We start from the raw sequence: 13,599 nt of genomic DNA, 5'->3' as shown, positions 1-13,599 counted from the left end.
ATCATAAAGTAGTCCAAAGATTACCCTATGGCCATATTGAATTCCTGGCTAAATTTGTGGCAGTAATATAAAGAAGTGGGAGTGTAATCTCTACTCTTTATTTACTCTATGGGAGATAACTGTAGACTTAGCAACTTTGCACTGACATTAGTGGAATTAGTGCTGTCAATTGGTAAACTGCAATGTTAATCCTTTTTGTTGCAAAGGGTACATTTGAAATACAAAAATTTACAAGTTTCCTGTAGAAAAATTCAACAAAATGTGTCAAAAGGATCAAAAGTAGCAAAAAGTAATACAATAAGATTTTTTTAGAAGGGCTCTGGAGTCATGTCCAGTAGAAATGTTATCAGGAAAGTAGTAACTTGCTACCGAATTTGATCTCTAGTAATAACTAAAATTCATACAAATAGCTGTAAAAATTGTAACATATAGTTTTTAGTGTCTAGATTTCCTAGCTCTAATAATATATTTTTTTTTGTTATCTTTACACATTAAATTTTTTAAGTAAATTTTTTTAATAAATTATATTTAATTTTTTGTTAAAATTTAATTTACTTAATTAGCTTAATTTACCAAACATGAAAAGTATTTAATCAACATAACTGACTAAAATGTTGGATATGAATTTAAAATCAGTTTTACCAGCATAAAATCTGTTCTAATTTTTGTATCATAATCATTCATTTTTAACTGTCTCTTTAAAAATAGCTTATGTTAACATATCAATATTAAATATATCAGTTGAAAGTTTTATTGAGTAAATAACTTCTGAAAATTTAAACAATAAAATAATAATTTCATAGGTGTAATATTGACAATACAGCAAGTCCTTACTTAACGTTTATTGTTTCTTGAAAACTATGGAGCTAAGCAAAACAGTGGACTTTATAACAAAACTAATTTTACCATAACAAGGTATAATTTAACTAATATTATTCTAATTTGATTGTATTTGTAATCTCTAGCATTTATTTCTCATCTCATAAATCAATTTTACTGTTTATAAAGAAAATTCAACAATAAATATTGTAAATGATTACAAATATACTTGTATCTTTTCTCAGCAACGTTGACAGCTTGGTATATTTGGAGTAAAACTGTAACAAAATTGCCTGAGGTTTTCTGATAAAATTATTTGGTCTTAAAAATATATTTTTTCATTTAAAATTGTGAGCATATTCTTTTAGTATTCTTTTAGAGAGAGAAAAATTTTTGATATATAACACACTATCTTCAAGAAAGTGAGAGATAAAATCCAAATTAATACTCTAAATCATTATATATGAGTATTGTATCTGGTCATATATATATATATATATATATATATGACCAGTAATGTAAGAGGGTAAGTAAATGGGACCATATTAGTAGAAAGTTTGGTTTTATTGACTTACATTAAAAAAACATAAAACAATTAAAATAAGAATTGTGTGTAATAACTTGAAGATTTATTATTAATTAAAAATAGCAGATAAACAGCACTGGATAACTGTTAAATTATTCATCCAGTATTATTTATCTGCTGTTTTTTTTTCAATACTATATCTTCTTTAACAACAGTTAATGTATAGTTAATGTAAGAAATGCCAACAGTTTACATTAATGTAACAATTAACGTTAAAAAGTTGATTATTTTATCAGTGTTAACTTGTGCTTTATAAATGGTAAATAATAATAATTTGCATGTTATCAGCTGAATGATGATGCTGCTAGTGCAAAATGATAATTTAATATCTAATTTACTTAAAGAAAATGTAAACTGTAACCTAACTGATTACTATAGTTTTGTATTTGAAGTTTATAAATGTTAGAACATCAGAATTACCATATCCCAAACATATAATAATAAATCTCCGATAATAAGTGTGGAATTTATACATACATAGTATATAATTATTTGGCATTGTGGTCTTTTGTTCATCTTATTTATTTTTGTATATATGTTCATTTGAGAACTGAACTTGGACTTTTATGTTTCACTATTTCTTTAAATCATAATCATTTTAGTTCTTGTATTTTTAATTATTTCTAACAATTAACTTTTCTTACAAACTTACAAGAAGAAATGACTTTGAAATAAGCATTATATATAATGAACAATATGCATTATCATTAAGAGAAAATAGATGCAAGTTGTGTTCTATTATATATCATTAATTAGTGTTATACATTATCAAATATCAATATAGTTTAAGAATTTGAAGTTGTCTTAATGACAAATATAACATTTACATTCATTCTCATAAATGCAATAAGCATTATAATTAATTTAATAATTTTAGCACAGAAAAGTGTTAACAACCTGAACTTAGTTATTTATGAAATTAAATCTAATTTTCAGCATTGTTAAACTTCTTTCGAATATACTAATCAATAATGCTGTTAAATTAAAATTAATCTTTTACATTTATGTATTATGTCTGTTTTGAATAAAATTCAAATTTAACCTAATGGAATTTTCTCCATCTCCTTGATCTGATGGTAAAGTTTTTATTCCTCATTTTTGTTTTCTATACATTTAAATCATGTAATGTTTGATTCTAATAAATAATGAAAAATTTATGAATGAGATATTTTCCTATTATAATAGCTTCAATGATGACAGTTAAACATAACAATTAATTAATTCTATTTACTTTAATTAATATTTCTACTTCTTTTGCTTCTAGTATTTGGATCAAATGATTATTTGTAATTTAATGTTCTGAATTTCACTTATATATTATATTACTGATTAATAATTTGGTCTTGCTTTTCTTCATACAAAAATACATTTATTTAATTGATTTTTCTAGACATCCTGCTTTGCTAATTTCATTATCAATTTTATATTTTTTCCCCCCTTCTAAAAGTTCTTTCTAGGTAATTAAAATAGAATGCTTGTTCAATTTCTCAGGGTATTTTCTAAATAAAAATTTATTCGCCAATTAACTAAATTAATTATAAGTGTTTTATTTGATTTAAGATGCAAGAACTTAAATTTTAAAAAGACTTTTAAGATTGTTCTTTGAATTTTCTTTTTATAAACAATAACATACTTTTTTGGGAGTTAAAATTAAAACTGTTTGCATTTCTTCCATTGTGAAAATAATGTCAAATCTTTGTATTCACTCGCTCTCTTATACAGATGATTTACATTTTATTATTTTTATTATTTTAATTTTTATCTACAACGATTCTTCTTCTTCCTCAACTTTTCCCACTCTATGTAGGGTCACTGTTTCTGATGAGTCATCTCCACTGCTCCCTGTCTTGGGCTGCCTCCACATTCAGATGCCTTTCTCTCAAGTCCTCCGTCACAAGATCCATCCACCGTTTCCGCGGCCGTCCCCGCCTCCTCCTCCCCTTCACTGTCATCTGCATAACCCTTCTTCCCAAATACTCTTCTTCCCTTCGTACCACATGACCAAACCACTTCAACCTTGCGTTCTTGTATTATGTTGTTGACATATCATAGTTATATTATTACAAATAACATAATCTATGCCAATAGAATGTTCCTTTATAACTGCAAGAAGTTGAATTCATCTTATCATTTTCAAAATAAATAATTTTTTGATAAATATCTAATTAAAAACTCAAGCACTTATATTGTTGCATTATGATCAGGCATTTAATCACGACTGCAATTTCAGTGTAGCTAGTTCTTTTAATGGAATAAGTTGGCAAACTTAATGATTTGTGTTTATTAGCATAAATATCATTAATTTAAATTAGAAAAAGTTATTGCTTCTATTTTTAACATTATTAAGAATTTATTTCAATTTATAATAATTTTGCATTTCATTCAAAATTTAATTTACATTGGATTCTGTGAGTGAAATACAAATAAATTTAATATTGCTGTCTGTTTTAGAATGATTTTTTTTAAAAACAAAAGCGAACAAATTGTTTTTAAAATAACAAATTCTTACAAGTGGAATTTATCAAAACTTTTTAACAAATAAAACAAAAGAATAATAATGATTATTCAATTTTTCATCTCATTGAAATAACTTCAACTAAATCTTTCTTACCAAGATTAATGTTTGTAATTGTTTAGAATTGTAAAGGATTTTGTTTATTCTTTCATTCAAAGAAATATGAACTAAGATATTTGGCATTTTATTAATGAAAAATTACTATGATTTATATTTCTTATGACAGGTTTTAATTACAATTATCAAAAAATACTTAAACTGCAATAGGATAATGCATAATTGTATAAAGTAAAATTAGCTATGCAAGATTCTAGACATTAAGATTTGAACTTTGTACACATCTATCTTACAATTTTAATACTTTTCATTTCCTTGCTGTTGTAAACAAAGAATTTGCATTAAATTTAATAGAGTGTTGTGGATTTAGTATAATAAAAATGAAGTTTTTCAGTACTTATCATGGTAGATGACATATTTATGTATACAAATGAAATAAAAATATAGTTATATACTCAGATTAATTAAATAACTTGACATACTGAAATATATTATTGTATTTCCCATCTTTATCTCATAACAGTAAATGCATTTCTAAGACTGTTCTTTATAGTGATATTATGAAAAACTTTTTGTAATTATTATATAGCAAATATTCAATCTGATGTTATCTTTTTAAATAGGATTTGATTATTTCTCTATAAATTTTTCAAATTAAGAAAAAAATTAAAGATGACAGTACGCATGTATTAACTTTTGTTTTACCTTGTTTTTTTTACATTTAGGTATTTTAAACAATTATAAAGCATAAAATTAAACAGCTTATTTAATAAAGCAGACAGTTATTACTTGATGCAATGTAGATTGATTTTAGAATGCTTAAATTTTACAAAATTTATTACTTTTATTTAATTTTAATGAGGAAACTGAAAATGTATTATGTAAATTAAAATTTTAACTGCCCTTTATATTAATATTTATTGTACAAAGTATTGATATGGATGCAAATTATTTTTATATGTTTATTTTACGCAACATTACACTTTGTGTCATTTGAAACTAAGAATTTTGTTCAGAAAATGTAATAAATATATTTATTATATTAATTATTACAAGTTATAAATAAATAAGTTTTAAAAATATGTAATTACATAAAATACAAAATTATCGCAAATGTTACTTTATTTTTGTTGTTAACATAATTCATTAATTAATTCTGTATGAAAACATTTGCATTCCTACATTAATTTCAGTATTGCCAATTTTTACTTTATAATGGCAAAAGAAATCTTAAAGCTCTGCCATAAACAGTCTTTTGGTTTTATTGGTTCTTACATAAGTAATTCTTTATTACTTTTTAAGTATTTTTTTTTCCTACAAATGAAGATTTTAATTTCAATTTGAAAATTGTTTGAATGATTAAGCTATAAATTAAAATTACTAACTTTTAAAATTCATTAGTGTAGATTTTTATTCTTCTTTATTGATTTTTCAAGTGCTAGTCGATAAAAATTCACAAAAAAAAACAAAGAAAAATACTAATTATCCATTTAGAAAATAATTCCTCATAAATTGCATCTATTTATTATTTGAACGTGAAAATTTCTTATCAAATATTAAACTTTCCCCTGCAGAGTATGGATTTATCATACATTGAAAAAAATCTTAAATTATTTATAAAGGGAAAAAAAATTGAAAAATTAAATTAAATTGCAAATTTAATTTAGAAAATCATCTAAAGTGCTAACTTTAAAATAACAAAAACGAAAGCTTTTAACTTTTAATATTTTATCTGCTTGATTACTTCATATATTTTTTATTCCTTATTATTTATGTTTTCTGTTTTCAATATTATATGTGCATAAATATTGCATCTCTGTACTGGAATGTTTTGTAAACGTATTGCCATAGCAACTAGAAATTGATTGGTCTTGGCAGCAATATATTTGATCATTCTATTATACAGAGAAAAAGAAACTGTTGTAAAAATTATATTTTAAAAATAAACTGTTATCACAACTTATATATATATAAATAATAATCTATATATATATTTTTTTAGGTGTTCAAGGATTTGTACCTGTTAAATTTCTTTCAAAATTAAAAAGTGATGATGATTTTAATATCTCTAATAAGAAAACTAAAGTCAGGAAAAGCTTTAATTCATTACATCCTATACAGTTAAGTCAAGATATGCAACATACTGACATTACTCAACCGTCAATAAATAACTGTTATGAAGAAATCAGTGAGACACAATTGGAAAGCAACCGTCAAAACGATTTAATTGATATGTCAAATGGTACCGAGAGATATTGTAATGTGCCACTAAATGAATTTGATCCCCTCGCTTCGAATCCTATTAGGGAAACTGGAGACAATTTGTACGCAGCTCATCGATACGAAGTTATTCCAGAACTTGGAACTGTTAATGCTCCAGAAGATCGAGTTTCTCCTGAGGTAATTTGAAATGTCTAAAATGCTATTAGAAATTATAATTTAATTGCACATTTAAAAGTTTTGTCAAAAATTATATAAAAATTTAAGAGAAGAAATTTTTAATTTTTTTTTACAGTATTTTTATGCAGCATATCCCTTTAATAGTCAAGGAGATCATCAACTGAGTTTAACTCAGGGCCAAGTTGTCTTAATACATCATAAGAATGATTTACATGGAAATTCTGAATGGTGGTATGTTGAAGATCGCTACGGCAATACTGGTTACGTACCCGCAAATTATCTAAATCGATATACGGGTAGCTGAAATTCTGCATTTGGAATTCTCTCAAGTACTTCAATATTGTATATTTTTTTATTATTACCTGACACAAGATAATGTCACTAATGCTCTACCAGAAAATTAATCGCTAGTCATAAATGGAAATTTTTTCCAGGCACGGTAAGGTGTATTGTTTGTACAATCGACAGCCATTTAATGATTGTTTAAATCATGTAAAGCCAATCATTCAATTAATGTACATTTACTGTTTAATTTTGTATTTAATATCCCCAATATTATTATTTGTTGAATTATTAAAACTCGTGGATTGAAGAAAACGAAACAGTTCTATTAATTGACAAAAACCATCTTGATTTATAGATATACAAAAATCATACATTCTCAAAACTCCATCACAAAGTATCTTGTTTCAAATCAAGGCTGTAAACACAGGCATCTCATTGTACCACATGGTGGTTTGAAACATCTGCCAATTGATAACAACATTAATGGGCACATGATACTACATCCATTCTAAAGGATAAATTGGTTGACAAGCAAACATATAATTACAATACTACCATTGACAGTCTGGTCAAAATAAATATGTTTCAACGGTAATCACATCCTTGTCTTTAGTGCACATTAGTTAGATGTCCAATATAAAGTGCCAGTTTAGTCATCTTCAGATTGGCATTTCTGTCACCGACACTGTGTACACAGCACATCACAGCTACATGCAGACACTGATCATAACTGTACATAGGGAGAGTTTTTTTTTTTATACAATGTTCCCTCACACTTGAACAGAATCTCATAATGCTGAATTGGAAAAATACTGCACCGGTTACACTCAACATTAATTTTTTTTTTTAAACACCAGGAACAGAAATTCGACCATATTTATCCTTGTTTTTTGTCGTCGTGTTACAGCGATACACTCGTAGCAATTACCGGTGACCAAAACTCCACATCCATCGACACAACAAGTTTACAGTTTTTGGGTTACAACCATTGTAATTGAGAGTTTTTGGTTTTCGGGAATAAACTTCATCCAGAAACGTCCATCTATTCAATGTGATGATGGGTGTTGCACAAAGTGCTGGATGGAAGCAAGAAAGTGCACTTCCAGAAAAACAAGTTGCAGTAATGCCCTTAATAGTTTATTCATATGAGCTCTTGCCAAGCTAGGGGGTTTGTTGCCATTTAATAGAAATATAGATGTTTGGAATGTTTTTTGATGGAATATTTGTCAAATTGGGCCAGTCAATCTCTCTCTCTCTCTTTCATTATTCAAGTCCACAGATGTTGCCGGACCTCTAAGGCACTTTTGTACCATATCTAAAATTTTGGCACATCCAGCTTTGGCTAGATCTATTCTCATCTCAGTTAATTTTCAAAGTAGCCATCCGAAGCAAGCTACACCCAATTACTTAAAATATTGATATAATATATGAACACTGTGCACTATCATAATCTCAACACAGTTGTGTAAATTATCTTTGCAATGACCAGATCTTTTTGGCATGGAATTTCCATGATAATTTTTTTAAGTTTAATTTTTTCAACTTTAAAAAATCTTTAAGAGCACTAAGGTGTAATAGTTAAAAAAAGACTATGTTTCATCTGGTCAGGAACAATAGCAATAATATCGATACTGATGTTACTAAAACACTATCTGTATGTAAAATAGAGCTCCTATTGATCAATTCTTCGTTCTTTGCTCTTGTCTCGTTTGGAAGCTTATCTCTGCTTTCTGTAAAACAAAACTTTATTGTTTAACTGCTATACCACAGAATTATCATTAACAAATTTGGATGCTTTACCTGTCTTCTTAGACGAGGGCTTAGATTTATCGACCGGCACGTCATAGCTTTTTACCACAGTGGTTTTAGATGTCGGAGGTGCAAACCAGCGAGGGGTGGTCGACACCGAAACGGTCTCCTCGGAATAAGAATTATTTTTAACTGGAAACAGCGTAGCCGGTTCGGTCTTGGTGGTGCTCACGGTAGTAGTTGCCGGTGCAGGTGGAACTGTTTATATAACAATTCAACAAATTAAACGGATAAAAAACTTAACGACCACACCGTATTTCCAAAATACTCACTCTTCGAGGGGTCGCAGCAAACTTTGAAAGTGACTTTCATATTGTGAGTTGCGCAGCGACCTCCAAGTCTCTGGTGCAGACCCTCCAGTTCTCCGGTTGATGTCGCTTTTTAAAAGAAACAATTTATAACAATGTATATAATTAGTTTATTTAATTTTTTAAAAATCATCTTTTAAGCTTTTTGTTTTGTGTACACACCCTTATCATAATAGTAAACATATCAAACGAAACAGTGCAGGTTTTTCTCCTATTCATTGCCGTAAATGCACGAAGAGGCGGAGACCGAAACATGCTTAGACAAACTAAATAAGAAAGTTCAGTATGCAAGTCTCATAAAAGCATTCATTTGCGTTGATGGGTAAGACTATCCATCTCATCAGATAAACCTTACAGCAAATATTTCAAACTAGACTATCGTATATTTACATGCTTTAACTAATTAATATTCTAACAACATAATATGTACATATTTTGTACATTATCATCCTTTACAGATAAGATTTTTTTAACCTAGAGCGTTTATCAACTTAACAGCATAAACTTTTTTTTTTAACCTCCCTCTCCCCCAAAAAAGAAATTTTATAAAAATTTTTAATATGGTGGAAGAAAGTTTAAGCGATTCGTAATTATAGAATACCTGTATAATTTTTAGCAAACACGAAGATGTAGAAAATGAGTTCGAGGGGGTACACACTCCTTAAAACGAGTTTATCTGGCAACTAGGATGATGATGCCGCTGCTACGGCTCAGACTTGGGGGGGTGTAAAGGTGCAGGCGAAGGTTAAGAGACGCGTTTAGTTTTCCAGATTTTAGGTTAATACTCAATACTACTTACACACAAAATAATAATCTTGCCCCGGTCGGAATTCTAAACCTCCAGGCTGAGGTGTAAAGGAACGAAAGGTGATTGTGAAGTACATCACTTGATGAGGCTTATCACAGACTGCTATGATTCGCGGATTTGGATTAGTTATCCTGCAGGAATCGTATTCTTCTTTAGAAACCTGTAGAAGGATAAGAAAACAAAAGACAAAAATGTATTTTTTTTTCAATTTGTAATAGTTTTTTTTTATTTTCTCTTTGAAGAATAAGTCAAAATCGATAATAAGAGCAGCATTCATTTTTTTTGTCCTCGTTCTAAGAATTCAACTCAATATATAGCAGAACATAGCAAAGTTCCAATTGATCAATAAAAAAAAGAAAATACAGTTTCCTAAAAGTAAAGAAAAATAAATATTATTAGGAATGTAGCAAAAAAAACTCCCGCTTTGATAAGTGCTTTCAAAGACAAAGAAAATAAAATTTCTAGCCTTTCCTTCAGCAAAATTTCCATTAGATTCGATCACATACTTAATATTTGCTACCTCATTCGCTAGATGGCATTAAGGGTATAGAGGCAAAAGGGGTGGTAAAAATACTTACGTTGTAGATGATGTATCTTTCCACATCCTCTTCTTTAGTTCCTGGCGAGTAAACCGGGCAGATGATGTTAACTTGATCGTATTCGAAAGGTATATTTCCCTTGTTAACATCAATTATGTGATCGGTGTTATCTATCCGAAATCTGGAACGAGGGAGAAAAAAAAGAGGTAAATGCAACTGTGGGAAGATAATGAGTCTAAAATGTGCTCCGCTCTGCACATTTTTTCAATTAATTTCTACCCGAAAATGACTTTAAAAGTAGGGGAGCGCGCGTTTTTTAATTATGGAAACACCGCCGATTTGACTGCATCAAGAAGAACGCAACACACAGCGAGAGCGAGTGAAAGGGAGGAGGAGGACGAGTTTACACAGTGCAATACTTTTGTAGCGAGCAAACATTATGCTCTGACGGCTGGATCTGGTGAGAAAATGACAGCTGTTGAACCGCCAGGACCGATCTAGGCAACTGGCGCCCGACACGAAAGATTGAGTGCTATAGGTGGGCAAGTCTTTGTGCATCGAGTCGTTTTCTTTTTCGCTCGGTGCGGGGTGCCGTGTCTGAAAAATGGGCCTACATACACACTACGGTATTGCCAACCCCTCGTTACTTTTCCTCCATTTTCAGATGAAAAGCCATTTAAATAACTGTTGGAAACATTAAAAAAAAAAATGTTCTTTGCATAGAAACAAATTTGGCATATACACACAATGGGTAACAGTACACGATTAAACACTAGCTGTGTATAGTTTACACAGACACATACCCGAAGACTGCCGCTCACAAGCTAATATACATAATTACACTGTAAGCATATACACACACACACATTCTTATAAGAATGCGTAACTGTAATTACGAGCAAGCAGATACGTAACTATACACATACAATATATTGCGCATAGTCTAGCAATGTATAGCTTACGTATACCCAAAGATTGCCGCTCACAACACACACGATGTAATTACATCATGTTTTCACACCCCCCAGTTCGTCGGTTTTCGTGAAACCATCCCAAGACACCTGTGTAATTTACCGACATTTACGTCATCAACTTTTAAGAGTTGTCGGCCCGACGCGGATGATTGTCTTCCATCACGCACGTCACACCATTAATAATTCAGACAGGAGAAAGATGCATTAAAATCGCGAGAGGCTATAAAAAAACACACACATACACAGCAAAGCGTTACGTATTTGTTACGTCTAGGTTGGTCAGCCGTATCAATTTATAATATTAGGAACACAGAAAAATAATAATAAAAAAGTACAGCCAGAGGATTTTGAAAAATGGTCTTTCATAACACACGTGGAAGACGAATTAAGTCTGGAACAAGGGGTATAAAATGGAGTTTAGAAAATATTAAAATGGCGTAGAAGTTGCAATTGGTACTCTGAGAGCAATAAATAGTAAAATGTTAAGTACTAAGTGATAAACTGAGAATGCCAAGTAGTAATTTGGGAATTGTAAATGGTAAAGAGCCAGTTGTAAATGTGGCTAAACGTCGAACAAGGAGAATTCCCCACGTAATAATGGGATCAAAAAAAGAAATACCCAAAGGAGGGAATATTCCCTAAACTTAAACATTACACGCCGTTTTATAAATGTGGAAGAGTCTGGACGAGTAGAAACATTCTTATAGATTGAAAACCCCAACACGCAACTCAACTGGGCGTTTTCCTAGTCTCAGAGTGGCAAGACCCCCAGAAATATACTTGAAACTGTCTGGTAACAAATTAAAAGTAGTAAAACTAGAGGGAAGAAAGGAGGTAATTACTTTAGCTTGTTCCGCGGGATTTTTTTTTATTCGTAAATTAAACGATTTGGATATTAACACATCACTTTAGAGGGGGGTAAAAAAAATCAGTAAAATTCAATAGAATAGCAATTAAACCAAGTTTAACGCCGATGAGTCATTGTGCTCGAGTGGAAACCATTACCTGTTAATACGGTACTAAGAAAGAGGGAGAGTTAAAAAAAAATCTCGTTACAAGTTGTGAACAAGAGGCCCCTCTCTATCAAATACTGGGCGTGAACTCTATGATGTCACTAGTTCCATTTTGCAGTTCAGTAAATCTACGAAACCTTTCAAATTATCCCACCACCATGTCAAAATTGAAACTACAATACCGGTAACATTATTGAATAGATGTTGAAGTAAATGGGAGGGGTGCTGTATGATGTCACTATGGAAGAGCTTATTGTCAGCACTTGTATGATTCATCCTCTTCTGTACAATTCATTTTGTCCGGCCGATCAACCATACCAATAGCCCCATCGCCATAAGTACAACCCAACTTACCCCAAAAGTCGTATATGCCAACGCCTCCGTTACGATAGTGGGACGGTCCCCCCGCCGCAAAATAGTTTTATGACGTCACGGCCGCCCTCCCCCAGGATCTGATGGTCTAATTTCTGGGACATAATCTCGAATCGAGATCTGCCGAAAGGTAATGAGGCAGAGTACGCGCGCAGTTCTCTAGCTTGTCAACTCGGGACCGTGGGGTGCCATATGTCTCAGTATCAACCCTCCATTAGGGAGATTATGATTGGTCTGACCTATTAGGTTCCAACAAAGGAAACGTCCCTCATCAAAAATCTTCGGAAAAAAAATATGAAAGAACACACGAAAAAATCCCTTAATTAAAGCATCTCCCCGTAAAATCCCTAAAAACTCGCGTTATCGATTAATTGGGGTGGCTCGATAATCGTAACGTGACGCGAATTATAAAAGCTTTCGCAGAGAGCGTGACGAATTTCACGAATGTAAAAATGCCAGACACATTTGCTATCGATTTCTTTGAGACAATAAAGAGCTTTAGCCACGACTAAAAGCGCCCATATTCTTCTACCATTCCGAAAATTATACCTGCTTCGACCCTCCCACAAACATCCACCGTGTACAGAGAAATAAAGTAATCCCGCTTGTCCTCGTGATGTAAATGATGATAAAACTTCACCCCGGTACGGAAGAAAAAAAAAAAAATTATATTTTAGTGTGTGTATATATAAATCGATGGTATGCCCCTTCACAACATTTTCCGAATGAAATAGATGCTGTCTTAGCAAACCAACATAGTTGTACCCTGAGGGAACGTCCCTTCTCGTGCAGGGAATTGATCAATGTACCCACTTGCACAGTCTGACCAGTGTGTGGTACTCTGAGTAATTACATGCTCTAACAAATCTACTACTAGAATGTTGCGAAGATGCAGTTTGTATGTGTGTCTGTGTGTACGGTCCGAGCTAACCAATTAAATTATAATTTCTGCGCGAATATTTGCAGTAATTCGGTCGGTATCGAAATTCAGCGCGTGGCTTTTAAAACTTTTAATAAATTCGCCTAGAAAATAAATGCGTTCATCTAGTTAATTTGCAATTAATAAGTCGGCGCCTTTGTTTTCCTCAAACTTTTTGGTGATGCTGAAGAGTTA

At 30.9% G+C, this 13,599-nt stretch overlaps 2 protein-coding genes across 3 annotated transcripts in view; one reads left to right on the top strand and one right to left on the bottom strand.

The window, feature by feature from the left end:
* Nucleotides 1–6,979, top strand: part of LOC136984017 (dynamin-binding protein-like) — a 50,603-nt gene extending 43,624 nt beyond the window's left edge. Inside the window, exons 22-23 of the mRNA XM_067280926.1 lie at nucleotides 5,980–6,377; nucleotides 6,493–6,979. Coding sequence (XP_067137027.1) covers nucleotides 5,980–6,377; nucleotides 6,493–6,681 — 587 coding nt within the window. The 3' untranslated portion in view covers nucleotides 6,682–6,979. The remainder of the gene's footprint in view (nucleotides 1–5,979; nucleotides 6,378–6,492) is intronic.
* The window catches only part of LOC136984028 (ephrin-B1-like), a 117,092-nt gene continuing 109,551 nt past the window's right edge, over nucleotides 6,059–13,599 (bottom strand). For both annotated transcript variants that reach the window (XM_067280943.1, XM_067280942.1), the window contains exons 2-6: nucleotides 10,166–10,307; nucleotides 9,579–9,747; nucleotides 8,744–8,848; nucleotides 8,463–8,669; nucleotides 6,059–8,392 (exon numbers count right to left, since the gene is read on the bottom strand). In XM_067280943.1, coding sequence (XP_067137044.1) covers nucleotides 8,259–8,392; nucleotides 8,463–8,669; nucleotides 8,744–8,848; nucleotides 9,579–9,747; nucleotides 10,166–10,307 — 757 coding nt within the window. In that variant the 3' untranslated portion in view covers nucleotides 6,059–8,258. The remainder of the gene's footprint in view (nucleotides 8,393–8,462; nucleotides 8,670–8,743; nucleotides 8,849–9,578; nucleotides 9,748–10,165; nucleotides 10,308–13,599) is intronic.

This window comes from Centruroides vittatus, unplaced genomic scaffold (genome assembly GCF_030686945.1).
Source record: "Centruroides vittatus isolate TY-2023 unplaced genomic scaffold, ASM3068694v2 contig_900, whole genome shotgun sequence".
NCBI classification, from domain to species: domain Eukaryota; kingdom Metazoa; phylum Arthropoda; class Arachnida; order Scorpiones; family Buthidae; genus Centruroides; species Centruroides vittatus.
This window is presented reverse-complemented; position numbering and strand designations above follow the sequence as displayed.